At 37.2% G+C, this 19,048-nt stretch overlaps 1 protein-coding gene across 1 annotated transcript in view; it reads right to left on the bottom strand.

The window, feature by feature from the left end:
• Positions 1-2,314: 2,314 nt before the first annotated feature.
• Positions 2,315-19,048, bottom strand: part of LOC138754435 (uncharacterized) — a 31,193-nt gene continuing 14,459 nt past the window's right edge. The window contains exons 3-8 of the mRNA XM_069918709.1: positions 16,885-17,019; positions 14,525-14,699; positions 11,485-11,583; positions 10,399-10,490; positions 6,927-7,064; positions 2,315-4,430 (exon numbers count right to left, since the gene is read on the bottom strand). Of these exons, the coding sequence (XP_069774810.1) occupies positions 4,071-4,430; positions 6,927-7,064; positions 10,399-10,490; positions 11,485-11,583; positions 14,525-14,699; positions 16,885-17,019 (999 nt within the window). The 3' untranslated portion in view covers positions 2,315-4,070. The remainder of the gene's footprint in view (positions 4,431-6,926; positions 7,065-10,398; positions 10,491-11,484; positions 11,584-14,524; positions 14,700-16,884; positions 17,020-19,048) is intronic.

The raw sequence follows: 19,048 nt of genomic DNA, 5'->3' as shown, positions 1-19,048 counted from the left end.
CAAGAAATTTGTTTAATTATTTTATTTTCGTTTAATGTTTTTAATTATTATTAAATGTTTCTAATAAATATAAATGTTTTTTAAAGATCATTATGCCTTTTGGCATAATGCATATGGCTTGCTGGGCTATTCCAGAGGGCAGTTAAGTTTTGATTGCATGTGGGCAAATAGGAGAGTAAATTTGCTTTTCCCCAAAGGACATTTGTGAATGAGATGTTTTGACAAACTGGCCATTCAGTGGTCACCATTTCTCTTCTTAGTCTTTTAATAATGAATTCATAAATTAAAGTTAATTTCTCCAACTCCCATGGTAAGATGCAAATCAGTGACTTCAGGTTTTCAGTCCATGTCTCTGGACTGCTAGACCAATTGAATAAACCAGCAGAATGAAACCTTTCCTAATCACTGTGTAACATTGAGTGCATTCACTCTCTGTTTTATAGACTTCACTTACTATTTATTCATTGCACAACTCTGTGTCCCATCTTTTTTTTTAAAAAGGTAGCATTTATCACTGACCATTCTACAATACCTACATTCACTTTTACGATGGTCCTTTTATTTTGTTTAAATAAATTCAATTTATTTGAACAAAGTCTGAAATAAAGACAAATAAAAATGAACTATCACAGTACTCCACTTTTTGTAATTAGCAAAATTCTACATCGTGAGAATTTCGTAATCAGGGAGAAAGCACATACATAACCAAAGAAATTATTGTACATGAAGATTTAAAAAAAAACAAAACTGATAATCTTATCAGAGCAAGCATTGAAAATTAGGTATCTCTCAATAATAAGGCTGCAAAACATGGGAGGCACTAAATACAGAACAAAGAGAAAGATTTCAGCTTCAAAATATATACGATTCATATCAAAGGACTTATAATTAGCTGTTGGCTTGCAAAGAAAATTATTTTTATAATCTATTTCATCATCAAAAGCATCTATTTCCACAAATTAACTACTATATAAAGGATTCATACATGAGCTTTGCTGGTGTTGACCTGAACCAGGGGTGTGTTGAGGTTAGGATAAACATGGGCATGCCATCCATCTCTCAGTAATCAACCAATAAAAAATGTCATGCTATTGAACACCTCAAACTATCAAAGATGATGAATTTGCCTCTCTCCCAAATGCAGCAATTTTGAATTCCTATAACTCACCCTGAACAAACGACGGGTGGGACAAACCTGAAACCTATTCCCCCCCCCCCCCATATCAATTATCAATTCTCATTGTAACGCTGTTCAGAAGAGAAAAGAAAATACAGGAACAACATATCTTGACATCTTATGGAAGTTTTACAAGTTTCTTCTAATCCAATTCTTGTATAAAATCAAGAAGTGCTCATGGGGCAGCCAAAACCTTCTTATATCTGCAGTCAATTCTACTTATTCCAGTGAACAAGGATTGGTATAGGATGGAAATGTGAAAATCAGCACTCCCACCAAAAGCTCAGAATATATCTGTCATGGTATGTCCTTTATGCCCAATATTTAAATTGAACATTGAATAAGCAGAGACAATATGTGTTCTTTAAAATGAGGTGCAAGAACTGCCAAACATGTGGATTTACCTAGAATAATTTTTGAAGGTAGCAGGACAAATTCTTAAAGCTTCTAAAAAAAGTGTATGAAATCCTTGATGTCTTAGATAGAAGAATAAAAGCAAAGTGGAGCCACATAAAGAGTGAGAAATAAGTTGTACTCAAACAGAGATGACAAATTTAGCAAAAGGACCAATGGGAGATGAGAATATATTTTGCAAATAGTTATAATCCACTAAATGAAAGATTAGTGTGAGATGATCGAATGGAAATCATGAAAAGTTAATTTGGAAAGCTACTCAAAGAGAAGATATTTGAAAAACCAGAGGAATATAGTTAATTTGTTGACTTTTCAATTAATTGTGTTGTGAGATTCTTCAAGGTACTTATCATTAAGGTACCTTTCTAATTGAAATTTATGTAATGAAAAATATTTATCTGAAAATGTTATGATAACTTGGTTTATTGACCATGGTTTAAAACCATTGCAAATCCCAAATGGATTTGAACCCTGGAAATGTCATAATTGGGAAGATTCAAGGCCAAATGAATACTATTGGTCTCATTTTATTGAGCATTTACCCAAGAACGATCATGCATAGGGATAAATGTCCATATATTTTTTTTCCCCAATGAGGAAGGAACAGCATTACGCCTCACCAGCAGCAAATGAGAGATGCATAAACAGAAGGGTTAAGCTTAACAAAACATTTATTAACAAATTAGCAATAATAGAATTATCTCAATAAACTCAACAATCGAACAGAAGCCTTTATGGCAACTCTATATGAACAACAGATATTTATAAAGAGAATATTGAAAAAATCTCAGACCATTACAGTCCAAACTCAAAATGCCCCAAAACAAAACCTCAAGTCAGTCACATCAAGTCTGTCAGTCAAAAAGGAACAGCTCACAGATTGCACACTGGTCTTTATTTTAGCATGGAGACAAATGGCCATGATCACTGTAGACTTACAACTTTCCTGAGTTTCAAATGTGGCAACAACCATCTTTGATTTCTTCACACGGGAATTTTCACCTAGTCACTACATGGGGTTCAAGCCTCCGAAGCCCACTTTAGGGTTAACAAGTGACCTTCTGTCACACAAGTTTTTCCCTCTACACACCCTCCTTTGTGTCGTCAAGTGACTCCTATCACACAAAGTCCTCTTCCTGGAAGGGGACTGGTTGGTCACACACACATTCTGGGTATCAGAGTGCCAGGAACTGCTGTCAGGACAACAGTGCTGGCACCTGTAGACAAAGTAGCTCAGTCTTCTTTGTCCCACTGAAACTACTGGTTGAGCACACTGACAGTCTAAACGACTGCCCTCCAACCAACTGACAAACCCGTTCAAAAACTGCACCAGTGTGTGCCTTCGGTGCTCCCTATTGGTAGAGAGAGGTTGACAGTAGTGGGTGCGCTCTCCGTGAGCCCACCAGTTTCCAGTGCGCGGCTCTCATGGTTTTGACGGCTGTCAGCTTTTCCAGTGCAGTTTCAGCGCTTCACAGCAGCGCACGATCCTTTCGTTCTCCTGTCCTTAGTACTAAAATAAAACTGTCCAAGGTCCATAACAACAGAAAAAGGACAATTGTCATTTACATTTTCATTTCTGAGTATCCCTGACTCTTCAGTTCAATTTATAAGAAAAAATGCACAACCCTAATGGGCATTCTCCCCTACATGATTCATAAACTCTTTCTGCATTTGAATGAAATTACTCAGCACATTACTGTTTCTCTTACATTGGGGTTATACACAAAGAGAAATGTGACACAAAGTGAAATTTCTTATGGAGACATGCATCTCTGCTGTACAGCCAGGCTAAGGTAGCAGTGTTATCATACTTTAAAGTAGAAGCCACTAAGCAAAAAAGAATTAAAACGCAAACAGAACCCAATGTACTTGAATGGATCTCATTGGTCACCAGCTCCAAGCAAACCACCTTACTGTCAAATTCCTCCCTCAGCTCACAGAAAGATCTACATGTTTGATAGACCATGATGGCTTATTCAATCAGACTAAATTTAGTCTAAATGCTATTACGGCACCAGCTACTTGGGTTCAAATCCAGCGCTAAGTTCTCTTCGTGTCTGCAGGGATTCCTTCTGAGTGCTCTGATTTCCTCCCAGCATTCAAAACATAGAAGTTGTAGGTCAATTAGGTGTAATTGGGCGGCATAGTCTCTTAAGTCAAAAGGGCTTGTTACCATGTTGTATGTACATGTATAGTTAAATTTGTTCTTTCTATAGTTGATTAGTACTTATTACATGTAAGATAGTAAAATCTAGCAATTGCATGGATCTCAAGTACTACTAAATGATGCTGTAAACAGGTAGCTAATAATGCCTATTTTGTACTATTGACAAAAGTTCAACTGTGTGACAACAAATGTTTGAACTGATCTGTGACAAAAAAGACAATTTGATGACATCTCAAGATCATTTCTTTACAAAATCTGTCAGCAATGTCTAAAAACACAATATTAGAATTCCTCATTCTGACTTTTCTTTCATTAATTCAAATTCACAAATCCAGGGAGAAGTTCTGATTTCTCTGTGTGTCTATTTTCATGGTCAGACTGTGTACCATCGCGCCTGGTGGTAGAAGGCTCTGGTCCCATCCATTGGATGCCTTTGAAAGCAAATTCTTGCTCCTGGTCTGTGTGTCTCTCATGCAGTGCAAGTCCATTCTCAGAGTTAGGACTACAAGTCTGTGAACGTTCACCAGATTTCAGTGACAACAAAACTAATTGATCGTCAGCTTTCTGTGGACAGTCAATCTTGGGTCCTGGGTGTCCACTGGCACTGGCTTCCATAATAGAGAGAGGTGTGGTTCTGTTGCTTGGGATCTGTGTTGTGGAACTTGTACCTGACTGTCAGCAAAAGTAGAAACAAAACTTGAGTTACCATGGTGTAGTTTAATCATGCTTGGTGATATAAATTGTTAAACAGTATGTTGGAATGGAAGCATCTGTAGATATCTCAAAGATTCCATAAATCTACTTTCTCTGTTCTATAATAGGAATCAGAAAAATTAATCTTGTTTCAGAAGCTGTAACTGACATGTTCAATAATCACAAGATTCTGAAATTTTGTAATCCTTCTATTCAAGTTTTTGTGATAAATATCTCAGTCCATAAATGCTAATGGAAAACATAACCTACGAAATCAGTGAATTTGTCCTATTTATATATTTATCCAAAGTGTTTATACTTACAGACTAAAAATTAATGGCCACCAATATAACCTCCAAGAAGGAGCAGTTTCTGTGTTGATGTTATCACACTTACATTTCTTATAGCTGCCAAGTGGCACAGCAATCTTCCCCAATGCCTTGTTTGTTTTTGAATATGTAAAGGGATTAAACATACTTGGAGAAGCAAATGTCCACATTAAAAAAAAAGTCTTGAGGGTTCTGTTAATTTGCCCTGCTTTTCCATGTACTTAATTTTAACAAAGTTTAGCTCAAATGTTGGGATGACTTTAAACCAAAAATTAGACACGAGGGGATTTATTTCTGAGGTTACAGTCTACGAAAGAGGAGATGTAATTGGACTCGATGAGACAAGTTCGAGGTTTCACAGCCAGCAATAGTTCTAATCTGGGCCAGGATTGCCACCTGCTGGAATTACTTGATACAAAACAAAGAAAAGCACATTCAAGGATGACAGAATGTAGAGCTTTAATGCAATGTGATTTTTAACTCCCTTTTTGAAAATTTTATTTTTTATTTGCATCAATAACAAATACAGTACTTATCCATAGTCATACAGAATTAGAAATACATAATTTTATATTTTCTCCCCCCACCCTCCCCAATAAGTAAAAAAGGAAAAGCCTGCCCGAATTAATATCCTTCATTAATTGATTATATTTGTAAATTTGAAAGGTGGGACTAGAAAGGGGTGTTTGGTTCAGTGCAGACTAGAAGGGCCTAATGACCTGTTTCCGTGCTGTAATTGTTATGTTATGAAATTCAATGTTAGACCTTAAATTAACTAGGGTGAATTGGAGTGGGAGCAGCGGATGCTGTAGATGAACTCTTACCAATAAAATCCATGCAAGGTTTCCAAATCTTATAATTTACAGAATCAACTAGAAAAATTTTAAGTTATTTTCTCTAATGGTATACAATTTTGTAATTCCATTTGCCTTCTATTCAACCCCACATTATTGTCTAGTTTCCACATTACAACAATACATTTCTTTGCAACTGCTATTGCTACACTTAAAAACTTCCTCTGATAAATATCCAAGTGATTTTTAACTCTTAAATTGGGCTTCCTTCTGGGGTGCTTGCAATGTCTTCTGGCCATAATTAAGCTGATGCAATGATGGAATTTTAAAAAACTGCAAACTCCAAAATTGAGTAGTGAACAAGTTTTTATTTGAATTTAAACTAATAAAAGTATACATTAAAATATATAAAGTTATTTGGCTGTTTTGTTGGAAGACGGTTTCAGCCATTATCTTAATGCATAATGGATCAACTTCAAAAGTTCATATGGGCTATTTCTGCTCCCATGTTCTTAAAATGTTTAACTCACTGAGCAGATCATTAAGCATCAGTGAAGCAGGGGTGCAGTGCTGCCGGAGTTCACTGGACCACTGCTCCAGCGTAACGGGGCAGTTCCGGCACCTCATGGGAATGCTCCAGGCACCTCATGGGCATGGCTTCAGCACCTCCTTGTCACTAATTTGCTGAGATCCAGCACCTAAAAATATTAGTACCACACCTCTGAAGAGGAAGGATAAATGGGCATATCAAAATGTTTTATAGGGATATTCATATTAAAGTTGGTAATCTCTTCACACAGAAGCTTGCTGACCTATTGACTTTTGCCATATTTTTAATTATAATCATTTTTTCTGATTCTGTCATTGTGCCACTAAATAAATTAAGTGAATGATGTTTTGATTTTGAAGACAATAGATCAAACATTTAAATCTTGCCAGACACAGCAAGAGATAAACATTATTTTTTTCAGTTGTCCACCCATCTTTGATTGCATTAACATAGACTTCTCTGTTTTCTGCTAGATCAGTTCCCATTCTCCCTCTCTTGTCTCCTTTGCTCCAACTCTCCATTCCCTTCCCTATTTGTTCACAGAGCTATACACCCCCTCCCCATTTTATCATGCCTTCTCCCTCTTATCCACCTATCACCTCTTCCCTTTGAGCGCGTGCTCCTCCCTCCCCATGCCCCTCCCCCCCCACATTTTATTCAGGCACCTGCCTTCATTTTGTTCATACCTTGAAGGGCTCAAGCCGGAATAGTTGGTTATGTATTTTTACCTTTGCTATTTGACCTGCTGAGTTTCTCCAGCAGTGAGTTTTTATTTGGATTTATCATCATCATCTTCACTCACCTGTTGGACTGATGACATGCTTTCTCCATTCTCATTTCTCTTTTTGATGCGTGGATTCCTGTGACAGACCAGGCTGTCATTTTGAACACTATAGTTCTTGTTCCCAATCAGCCAGTATGTTTTCATTTTTCCTTTTCCCTTTCAGAGGAACATATATGACCATATTAAAAAGAAAAAAAATGGAAAATGGGTCACACAGATCTGATCAATATATACCACTTGTTCCATTCTAAAATGGCACAAAGCTAAATTTGTAATGATGGTGAAAAATCAACATTTACTGTCATTACACAATAAACCTGACAGCACTGTTTGACTATCTACAATGTTATGTTTAAAGCAGAAATTCTGATGACGGTCCATGGTCCAGCAATTCTCCACTGGGTGTACTATTCATAGCCTTCCCAACATCACCATGAGAAATCAGAAAATTGGGGTGGTTAATTTGTGTAGTTTAATGATGTAGTATTCTAATTTTTATTATCTTATTTTTTATTATTTCTTTAAATGTAATTTTTATTTTATTCATGTCATAAAATTTTAAATAAAGTTTAACAAAAAAGAGTTGGGGGAGAGAACTGGATAGGCACTATTTCCTGAAAGTCATCTGCTACGTGTGAGTTATCTCACACCCATTTTTTTTTGGGAGTTACCGCATTGCGCGGTTTAGACGGGAGGGGGTATTTTTAACCTCCTACCCGTTTTTTTTTTCCTTTTTTTGTATTATTAGATTAAAGAGTGAAGGGTTTTTTTTTGTTTAAATATAAAAAAAAGCATAAGAAAGTATTTGATTGTTTTAAAAATTGATGTGGTTTTTTTTTGTAAAGTTTATTCAGTAGATAAGGAATATCTAAAATTTAAATGTGAATGGGATGGATAAGTTTTTTTTTATATATTTTTTCTTTTACTTTAAGGTGAAAGGAGTGGTAATTCTGGTGTATATTATTTTGCTATTTTAGTTATAGAATGAAGGGAATAATGGTGAAAGTTATAAATTGAATTGTACAATTTTTAATGAGGCTTGAATTTTGTTTGTGGTTTATGCTCCATTTGTTGAAGATATAGATTTCGTTGTAGATGTGTTTTTATTATTCGGATATCTGAATTTTAACATAATGATTGGGGATATTTAAATGTGGTATTGGAGCTTTTATTGGATAACTATTTAAGAGTGAAAGGGAAAATGGTGGAAGAGTACTAAAATTGAATCGTACAATGCTTAATGAGGTTTGAATTTTGTTTTAAGATGGTGGTTTATGTGACTAATATAATGATAGATGTGAAGTTAGTTGATATTTGGTGAAGGTTTATCTCTATAGAGAAAGTTTTTTTTCATCTTTTTTTTCACGCTACAATTTTTCTTTAAGAATTGATTATTGTTTAAGAATTTTTGATAGATAATGTTACTAACTTTACTAATTTTTTTATATTAAGTTTGAGTTAAATATATGTTTCATCTTAACTCCATTTGTTAAATATATGCATTTAAGTTTGATTTAAATATGTTTTTTAAGTCTGATATTTTAGTATTAATTACTTTTCTTTTTGTTAGTATTTTAATCGATTATGTTTTTGGTTTTTTTTTGTAAGTGGTTTTTTTTCTCACATATATCATTAACTTTATTAATTCTTCACTCTTTATTTTGGGGGGAAAGGGGGGGTTGGACTAATTTGAGTTGGGTTATTAATGTGTAATAATTATTGGGGAGGGTATAGTTTATTTAGATTACTGATACTGTATTGTAATTTTATTTTTTTTAAATGTAATCCTATATGTTATTCATGTTATAAAATCTTAAATAAAGTTTAAAAAAAAGTTTAACAAAAAAAAAAAATCAGAAAATGGACTACAATTTTATATTTTTTCATTTGGTATGAAGTATACACGAATTTTTACATAGCACAAAAAGATGTAATTATTCCTTAAACTTTTGGACTGAAAGAAAACAATTTAATGCATGTAGATTGTTAACCTTCGGATAAGTATTAGAAAAAAAATTTAAAAATTAAATTACAGATGGCTTCTTAACTGTATGCATGAGAATAATTTTAAAAAAATTTGTTAACGTAATACATCTTGAAGCATGGACATAGTTATTGTTATATATGTGTGTTTTGAGACTTTATTAGGTAGAATAGTTATGTGGAGTGCCTGCCTCACAATTATGTAATATTACAAACATTCTCTTTCCCAGCATACTAATAGTACACGTGCAGGCTTACATACAAGACCTCTTCCTATACACCGACTCAATGTATTCATGAAGTCAATAATTATTTGACCAAGAATAGCAAGCTTCTATTAGGATTGTTGACATTTGTGTGGCAAATTATAGGAGAATTTGGTTCACCAAAACTGATTTTTTTGATGATTTCCACTGAATCTTGGTCATTGGATGCACTGACAATAAGTGCATTGCACAACAAGCCATTCATGGAAAAGAAAGTGGCATTTACCTATTGCTGAAACTAATTACCAGTGTAACCACTGAATAAGAGTCTGACAATATGGCTACCTTTATTTCAAGAGCCAGGGCGTCTAGGATTGAGCTTCAGGCCCATTCACTTGGTACGCAAGTTAAACAGAGATATTCTTTAAAATAAACAGTTTCTTTGCAAACATGAAAGGCCAATTTGAGGACCATGAATCTCTAATAGAGATTGGTGGAGTAGTAAATGACAAGCTGAGAAATCTTGTATCATGATGTCTTCTTTAATGATATTACACAGTAACTGGAAGATTATTTAATCTGATGCCATTGGAACTCTAGAAGTTTTGAGTGTGAAACATGGAATTAGATGCAGCACGAGTAGAGTGAAACTCCGTTAATCCACTGTGGGAGGAGGTGCATCTTCCAACAGTTCAACTGCCTAGTTGTCACACCCAATGGTCCTGTGCAGGTTTAAACCACCTTCAGAATGGCACCAGTGCTTTTTTTTAAAAAAAAATTGGTGGACAATGGAGGAGTGTGGCAAGCTGGCAGCACCCATGATTGGCACCCATACCCTAAGGGTGGTGGCACTAGGGGAGTAACGGACTGGTGCAGGAGATCAGAGCACCATACCCCACCAAGGATTTGAGTGTAGATATCTTCCTAATCATATCAGGTGTTCAGAAATAGGAGCTGAGTCGGTTGACTTGGATTCACAAGGTCAGGTTCACCGCTCAAGTGGACGGGATGCCGTGTGGCTACGGAAGTTATGGGAATGCAGGATGCGGCGGCATCAGAAGAGGTAGCACGATTTATGGAAACTCTTACTGAAGGAACTCTCTTTTGATACTTTCTTCTTGGTAGGAAAACTGGAAAAAACACCTCTTTGAGTGATGTTATGTACAAGTACAAAACAAATCTTTGTACTTGACAAGAATGAAATCCTACTAAAAAGACATTACTAATGATGGAGAAGTTAAAGTAAATGTTGCAGCAAAACCACAGATCATTCCACTTAATGCAAAACTATTTGGTTTTACCTTCAGCTCAGTATCACCTCGCAGTTCAATTTCATAGTCGTCATCCTTTATCAGGGCAGTGAATGTAACTGAACTGATGTGAATTTTCTGAGCTGAAAAAGAAGAAAATCACATTACATAAAAAAAGTGGTGCATGGTGACATTAATCACTGCATCCACTCAGTACAAGAGCATTTTGTGGGTCATGTGAAGACAGGAGTGAGAGACTGGACTTTGATTACTGATGGAATGACTCACGGGGTCAAGTGATTTGGGTGGAGTAAAAGCAGATGAAAGGGTAGGGATATGGGTGAGTGAGGCAAAGCTACCTGTAACCATTCCCTACAAATTTCTCAGATTTGTCTTTCCAATTCCTTCATGAAAACCCTTATTATTTTACCACCAATTTATAACACTGGACAATAAAGATTTTGCTTCCTGAACACTAATATTTTGGGCTGCTGACCGTGAAAGTAACCTTAATATTTTCCTATCATGTACTTTTTAAAAAGATACAACCCATTTTTGTGGTTTCCTGTCATATTTTATGTATACTTCAAGCTGCAAAACCACGAAGCACAACACGTCAGTGAACATTTGTTTTCTGCACTCGCACTTGGATGTCTTTCCTGTTTATTTTGGTGCAGTCAGTGATGAACACGGTGAAAGGTTTCACCAGGACATTGTGCCCAAGAAAAAAAATAGTATTGGGGCAAATGGAATCCATCAAAGTTGGCTAGCTATTGTTAGATGCTGGCATAAGAGACAACAGATGCTGAGTACAAACAAATATCAGCGGAAAAACATTTTTAGGTCAGTTGAACTAACACAATGTGTCAACATCATTATGCGATTAAACCTGCTAAATTCAATAAAAAAAGTTAATATAATGTTTCTCCAACTTCCTACATGACACAACAAATCTGAAATGTTCTTGTTCAGTTTGAAGTTGTCTAGCATATTCCCTTTTTTTCCAGGAAAAACTTTTAAAAAAAATTGTCCAGTGTAATCAGTTGTGCAAAACAAAAGCATTCCTCACCCCCACTCCAAGAATCCTTGCCCATGTGATCAAGATACCTCCCCATTACAGCAATAATTGTGACTTACGCAGACTGGTGGATTCCATACGAGATGCAGTATTGACTGTATCTCCAAAAAGACAATAACGGGGCATTTTGTATCCAACAACTCCAGCCACACAGGGACCTAGAATACACAGTAATACTTGCATTTCAATAGTTAATATATCTTGTTCATTATATGAGTACAGGTCTTTAAATTGTTACATAAATGAAGAGAAGAAGGAAACTGCAAATTCATTACAAACTTGCAGATCCCCATTATTATCCCATTACTTCTCCCCTGCCTATTGTAAGTATTCTAGATCATTCTCCAAATCCTGTTTTATTGTTGGCTTCCACCAGCGTTGTCTCCGCTCCATCCTCAACATTCATTGGAGCGCTTTCATCCCTAACGTTGAAGTACTCGAGATGGCAGAGGTCGACAGCATCGAGTCCACGCTGCTGAAGATCCAGCTGCGCTGGGTGGGTCACGTCTCCAGAATGGAGGACCATCACCTTCCCAAGATCGTGTTATATGGTGAGCTCTCCACTGGCCACCGTGACAGAGGTGCACCAAAGAAGAGGTACAAGGACTGCCTAAAGAAATCTCTTGGTGCCTGCCACATTGACCACCGCCAGTGGGCTGATATCGCCTCAAACCGTGCATCTTGGCGCCTCACAGTTTGGCGGGCAGCAACCTCCTTTAAAGAAGACCGCAGAGCCCACCTCACTGACAAAAGGCAAAGGAGGAAAAACCCAACACCCAACCCCAACCAACCAATTTTCCCCTGCAACCGCTGCAACCGTGTCTGCCTGTCCCGCATCGGACTTGTCAGCCACAAACGAGCCTGCAGCTGACGTGGACATTTACCCCCTCCATAAATCTTCGTCCGCGAAGCCAAGCCAAAGAAAGAGTAATGAGACTTTTCAGTGTTTTCGCCGGTGTCTTTCCTGCACTGTAGTTTCTCTTCAACCACAGTTGATGAAGTTTTTGACCATGTCCATTTCTTGTATCTCTGCTCTCGCCTGGACAGATCAGAAATATTCCTCTCATCCTCATTTTCTAATCTCTACCTTTTGATAGATTTTAATTCACAATTTTCGCCAGCTTCTGCAATATTTCACAACCAGACAAGAGGCAAAGGAGACCACCCGACTGACTGGCTGAGCCTCTAGGCGGAGGTTTTGTTTTGAAAGAGAGGTGAATATGTAACCGCTGATGAATGAGAGGGGACCTGATAGAGGTGTTTAAGATGATGAGAGGCATTAATCGTGTAGATAGAGGTTTTATTCCCAGGGTTGGAATGATTGCCATGAGGACACTGGTTTAAGATGCTAGGGAGCAGGTACAGAGGAAATGTCAGGGGTAAGTTTTTTATGCAGAGAATGATGGGTGTATGGAATGGGCTCCAGGCAATGGTCGGATCCTTTTGGATAAAATGGTTAGTAAAAGAGGGCTAAGGGAAAGCCTAGTAATTTCTAAGCTAGGGACAGGTTCTGCAGAACTTTGTGGGCTGAAAGGCCTGTATTGTGCTGCATGTTTTCTAATAAGGCCTGATGCAACTTCAAGAACAGCATCTAATCTTTGGTCATTGTAGCCATCCAGACTCAACATTGAATTTTGCAACCCACTTTCTCTGCCAGTATGAAAATTGGCTATAACTGAGATTGACAGTTTTTTCTCTTGTTTTAAAAGAGGGTGTGAATATGGTAATACAAATATGTAACTGCCGATGGATAGCTGGCCCATCCCCCACTGGTGACTCACTCACTGGTAACTCCTCCCCTTGTGACCCTGGAATGAAGGTCAACCTCCCTCTCCTTGTCCCCAGTCGAGCACTTGGAATTGGGCCAGCTGCAAGTCTAAAGAATAATATAGCCTATTATTCCTCACTATGACTTTGGAGTTATTGATAGAGCCTATCATTCCCCCAGCTCTGTCTCTCTCCCTTCCCCTGATCTCCTTTTGCACAGATATAATCAATTCTCGCCTCTTGTATGCAATTAATACCTTTTGTTGGTCTGTATTTCTCCCCCAGCCGGCATTGTCTGTATTCTGAGGTTTCCTGTTTTTTGATCATTCTGCTTATTCCTTGAAGAAGGGCTCAGGCCCAAACCATTGGTAACATATCTTTGTCTCCTAAGGATGCAGAAATGCAGAGTTCCTCCAGCATTTCAGTGTGTTTTTACTGCAAACAAAGCATTTGCAGACTTTCATGTTACCCCTAGTCATCTGTCCATCACCTTCTTTGTAATATAAAACCATCTTATTTTCTCTTTCCAGGAATGAATTTATGACCCAAGACATTAATTTTATTTCTCTTTCCAGATTCTGCTGTTTTCTGTTTTTATTTCAAAAACAAAGCCTTTCTTGTAATTCTTCTAAGCTCACTTGGACTTAACCATGTGAGTGTCCAATTAGTACAGAAAAAGACCATTTGGCCCATAAAGACAATTTTAGCTCCCAGTAGAATAATCCATATAGTTTTACCCCATCAACCTTTCCCAATAATTCTGCAAAATATTTTCCCTTGTGACTTTCAAATATCCTTCGAAAATCTCACCACTTTTGTTTTCATTTATCCTTATCGACAGAGTTCCAGATTGTGACAACCTGTCTATAAAAAGAAAGATTTTCCTTGCATCCACTCTGCATATTTTGCCATTCATTATTACTGGTATTTGTTTCCCTGACTATTGATTCACAGTGGCTGCAGTATATCAACAAATGGTTCTACAGTTGCTAATCCAGATTACCCTGGTCAAATATTCTCTCATCATATTGAAGATATCCTTCCTTTGGTTAATAAGCTTTGCATTAGTTTGTTCTTTAACCTAAAACTAATGCTGCAATGATTAATGTTTCCCCAGGAATTATCAGCTGTAAGCACAAACAATTAGATACAAACTGCAGTACAAATTAGTGTGTTGAATAATGGGTCCTGGTGTATCACAATCTGGACAATTGCTTTTGAGACCTACCATATTTAGCCAGCTTAGCATTTGGAGTGCTAGAATAGCATCAGAAACATGAACAATGGAGAAATGATTGGTTAGAGTCAAGGATTATTGTCAGATTTACAGACCTGTATGAATGCCAGCCCGTAGTTGCAGTCTTTCTGTTGGCATGTGAGGAATTGGAACTTGCCGAACAGCTGCAACTAGATCCAAGGCCATTTTTGCAATCTCATCAGCATGTTTAGTCCCTTTTCGCTCAGGAAGGCCACTAACCACCATGTAAGCATCTCCAATAGTTTCCACCTCAATCAAGGAGAAAGTAAAATACAAATTCAGCTCTAAAATGAATTGTTGGTTATAATACTGATACAGGTACAGAATTACAGGAAGTGGACACCACAGGAGACACAAGAAACCTATAAACAGGCAACTTTGCATTTATACAACCTCAATATTAGCCATGGCTGAGTGCTAAAAATACAATTACAGTTGGAAAGTTGTTTGCAAAAGGTTGAGGTTACCAGAAGGAAGTAATTTTGAATATGTAATTACAGACACAATGATAATCAAAAAATTTATAACATGTATATTAAACTGCAAGAAAAGGAGAATGAGGAAACAAATGGTAAAACTAAACAAAAATGGGAACAAGATCTAAACAAAGATAAAGAAGGAAACATGGGAGAAGTTATGCTCAGGAACTATGAGAAATTCAATAAATACGAGGTTACGTATGATACAATATAACTGGATACGCAGGCTACACATTACACCTCAAAAGTTTAATAAATGGGACCCAACAGTATCTGACAGATGTTTTCACTGTAAAAAGAAAATGGGAACAACAATTCATGCAATCTGGACATGTGAGAAAGTGAAAAAATTTTGGGAAGATCTAAACCAGATATTAAATAAAATCTCAAAAAGCAATATACCAAAAAACCAGAGATCTTTCTCCTAAGTAACATAAAAAATAAAGAATTTGGACTTGATTTGGATGGTGCACAAAAAAGATTTGTTAGGATAGCCCTAGCTGTAGCAAAAAAATGTATTATGTCAGCCTGGAAATTAGAAGATAACTTGAGAATACAACAATGGTATATAGAAATGAATAAATGAATTCCATTAGAAAAAACAACATATAATTGAAGAAATAATATTACAATATTTGAACAAATATGGGAGCCATACATGAAACACAATAGAGAAAACCTACCGGGGACATCTACCACCTAAAATGACAGAAGGAGAAGGGAATGAAAAGAATTGACTCAGTGGAAATTCTTGTTTGTTTTTATTGAGTGACAACATTGTTTGACGGATTTAATGTATCTTAGATTCTGAACTTTAAATTAATGGGAGGGGAGGTAGGGAGGGTGGGATGGGAAGAGGGAGGGGGGGAGAAAATGACACTGTATATATTTGAAAAGGAAAATGTATGTATCTTGATCAATGTGGTTTATAGTGTGAAAAATTAAAAAAAAATTAAAAAAAGGAGCTTTACAATCTTATAAACTTCCTAAGTGGTTTCCTGCCCAATTACTTCTTGATCAAACAGAAAAGGTACAAGTCACCAGCACAGGGAAGAGAAAGGAGACAACCTTGGATGTTCTCAAGCAATAGACAGTAGAAGATCTGAAGGAATGTCCTCCTAGGACTAGATCCTGTATGTATGAAGTTGGGAGTTATACTACCAATCAATCACAATCAGACAGAGAAACGTGATTAATAGGTTTTAATCACCTTAAAGTGTCAGCACAGTTTGTATGCTGCTGGCCTGGTTCCAAGGCAGGTACTAAGGTTTAGGCATAACAACCTTTATGGGGATATCTGGGAGGGAGGCGTCACAGATTCGGGGGCAGACAGCCCATACAGTATGTGTACATCTATACACAGTGGTAATGAAGGAATTTCCTCCTGGGACTGGATCAGTGGTTGTCAATCATTTTCTTTCCCCTCACATACCACTAAGTATTCCCTATGTCATAGGTACTCTGTGATTAGTAAGGAATTGCTTAAGGTGATATGCAAGGAGAAAGAAAATGTTTGAAAAGCACTATTCAAATCGTACCTATTTATCCTGTTATCTGAATGGTTTCATAACTCCAAAGAAAATGGGCCAATGACAATTTTTCTCAAGCAAAATACTTCAGTCACAATTGGGTCTCGAGCAGTGATTCTCAACCTTCTCTTCCCACTCACATCCCACCTTAAGCAATCCCTTACTAATCACAGAGCACCAATGGCATCTGGATTACTGAAAGTGGTTTGTGAGTGGAAAGAAAAAGATGAAGAACCACTGGACTATATCCTGTATGTATATGAAGTTTGGAGTAGTTTATAATCAAATAATTGAGTAGAGGTATTCATAATGTCTCATGGATGGCCCTGAAATAAAATTGACTTTGATTTAACTGCAAATTACTGTTTGCTTTCCACTGACATTAATGATTCTTGAATTAATTATCAACTCTTGTGGTCTTTGTACCTTATATACGTCGTACGACTCGATCCTGGTATCAAAGCACATGTACAGGTTGTTCAGCATCTGTACAACCTGCAGAGGAGTACATGAAGCAGCAATGGTGGTAAATCCTACAATGTCCGAGAAATAAATTGTCACCTGCCAATAATATAAAACAAAACAAATTTAAATAGATTTAACTTCTAAAGCAGTGGTTCTCAAGCTTTTTCTTTCACTCACATACCACTAAGTAGATGCTCTGTGATTAGTAAGGAATTGTATGTGGGTGGAAAGAAAAAGGTTGAGAACCACTGTTCTAATCATACCTAATTGACTCGTTATGTGCTCAGTTTCATAACTCCAAAGGAAATGGGCCAATGACAATTTTTCTCAAGCAAAATATTTTAGTAACATTTGGGTCTAGCACAGTGATTCTCAGCTTTCCCCACTCACATACAACCTTAAGCAATCCATTACTAATCACAGAGTACTTATGGCATAGGGATTACTTAAAGTAATATGTGAATGGAAAGAAGAAAGATTGAGAATCACTGTTCTAAAGTTTAAATAATTCCTCAGTTCAACCTTATAAACAGTTTTGAAGTGTATTGGATTTTATTCTTTTCCTACATTCACACAATTAAGATCATCTGTGATGAGAGAATATCCAAAGTATTGAGCAATATCCACAGTGACAGATTTTTAAATAGTTTAAAGCAGTAACCTCATTAAATTGTGCAATACGAGACTTCTGACATCTCATCCAGAATATGTATTGGTGTCAGGCAAGCAGATGATGTGGTCTGCTCACTATGGCTGGTTGAGTGTGATCCAATCCTTCATGTTGTAAACATTAGTCAGGGCAGCAACACTGACATTATTAGCTATTCTGTTGATAATTTAGAGGAGTTTTCAATGGGATCCCATCACTAGACACACATCTCTCCCTCCCTTCTCCCCCCCCCCCCCCACCATTATCCACTCATCCTTTCCCACCAATTTCTGCCTTGGTACCTACCCAGTGACTGCTCTAACACCCCCTCCATCACCACTATTTAAGACACCAGACCATTCTTCTAAGTGAAGCAACATCACCTGTGATTACTGTATCCAGTGCTCCTTAATCTGCCTTCTCTACATCTGAGAGACTGAATGTTGATTGGGAGATTGCTTTGTTGTGCAATTTCACTCTGTTCACTGTAATTGCAAGGACTTCCCAATGGCCAACCACTTCAATTTCACACCCCAATGTCATGGTGACATGGCTTCATAAACAGCTGCTCACAAATATTCTGTCTCAGTAGTTTGCAACTAGATGGGATCAATACTTAACTCTAATTTTCATTAACCCCCCCCCCACCCAGTTTCCCCTTCCTCCATTTCCCCACCCCTTTCTTAGCCCTTTTCCTTCTCCTCTAGCACTCTTAATCCCCCTAGTACCTCTTACTAGTTAGCCTAGTTAGCCTCTCCCCACCCCACCCCAGTTCCCCCACCTTTTTATTCTGGTGTTTGCATGATTTTTGGCACTCCTGAAGAAGGGCTCAGGCCCAAAAAACCCAACTGCCTTTTATTTTCTATGGATGCTATGTGACCTGCTGAGTTTCTCCAGTACTTGTGTGCACTGCATTAGATATATCCATATCACTTTATATTACACTTGCTATAATTCTTTCATTTAATTCAATAATCACCATTATGGTACCCATAAATAAATTAATTTAATTAAGACATCCAGCATAATAACAGGTCCTTTCGGCCCACGAGCCCATGCTGCCCAATTAACCTACATCACTTGGAAGATTTTGAAGGGTGGGAGGAAACTGAAGCACTCAGATGAAACCCATGCAGATACAGGGAGAACATTCAAACTCCTTACAGACAGCATGGATTTGAACTTTGGTTCCAATCACTGGTGCTGTTACAGTGCCGCCACACTACCTGTGCTGTCCCCTAATGGAGTACATACTATATCCTATATTAGCAAATACCACAAAACATTTTATTATTACTGTCTTAAATGCATAAAGCTGGATTTCCATAAGTTAGGTCATTCATAATGTAGGAAGCACTTGTACTTCAAGGGGATTTTTTGAGATGGCATCTACACATCAACCACACAGGACTGGCCAAAAGCATTTCCTACATTACTGCTGAGCTACAAATTCCTTGAAGAGGTTTTCCTCCTCCC

Source organism: Narcine bancroftii, chromosome 2, assembly GCF_036971445.1.
Source record: "Narcine bancroftii isolate sNarBan1 chromosome 2, sNarBan1.hap1, whole genome shotgun sequence".
In the NCBI taxonomy this organism is placed as follows: domain Eukaryota; kingdom Metazoa; phylum Chordata; class Chondrichthyes; order Torpediniformes; family Narcinidae; genus Narcine; species Narcine bancroftii.
Note: the sequence above shows the minus strand (reverse complement) of the source record. Positions and strands in the feature narration are given on the sequence as shown.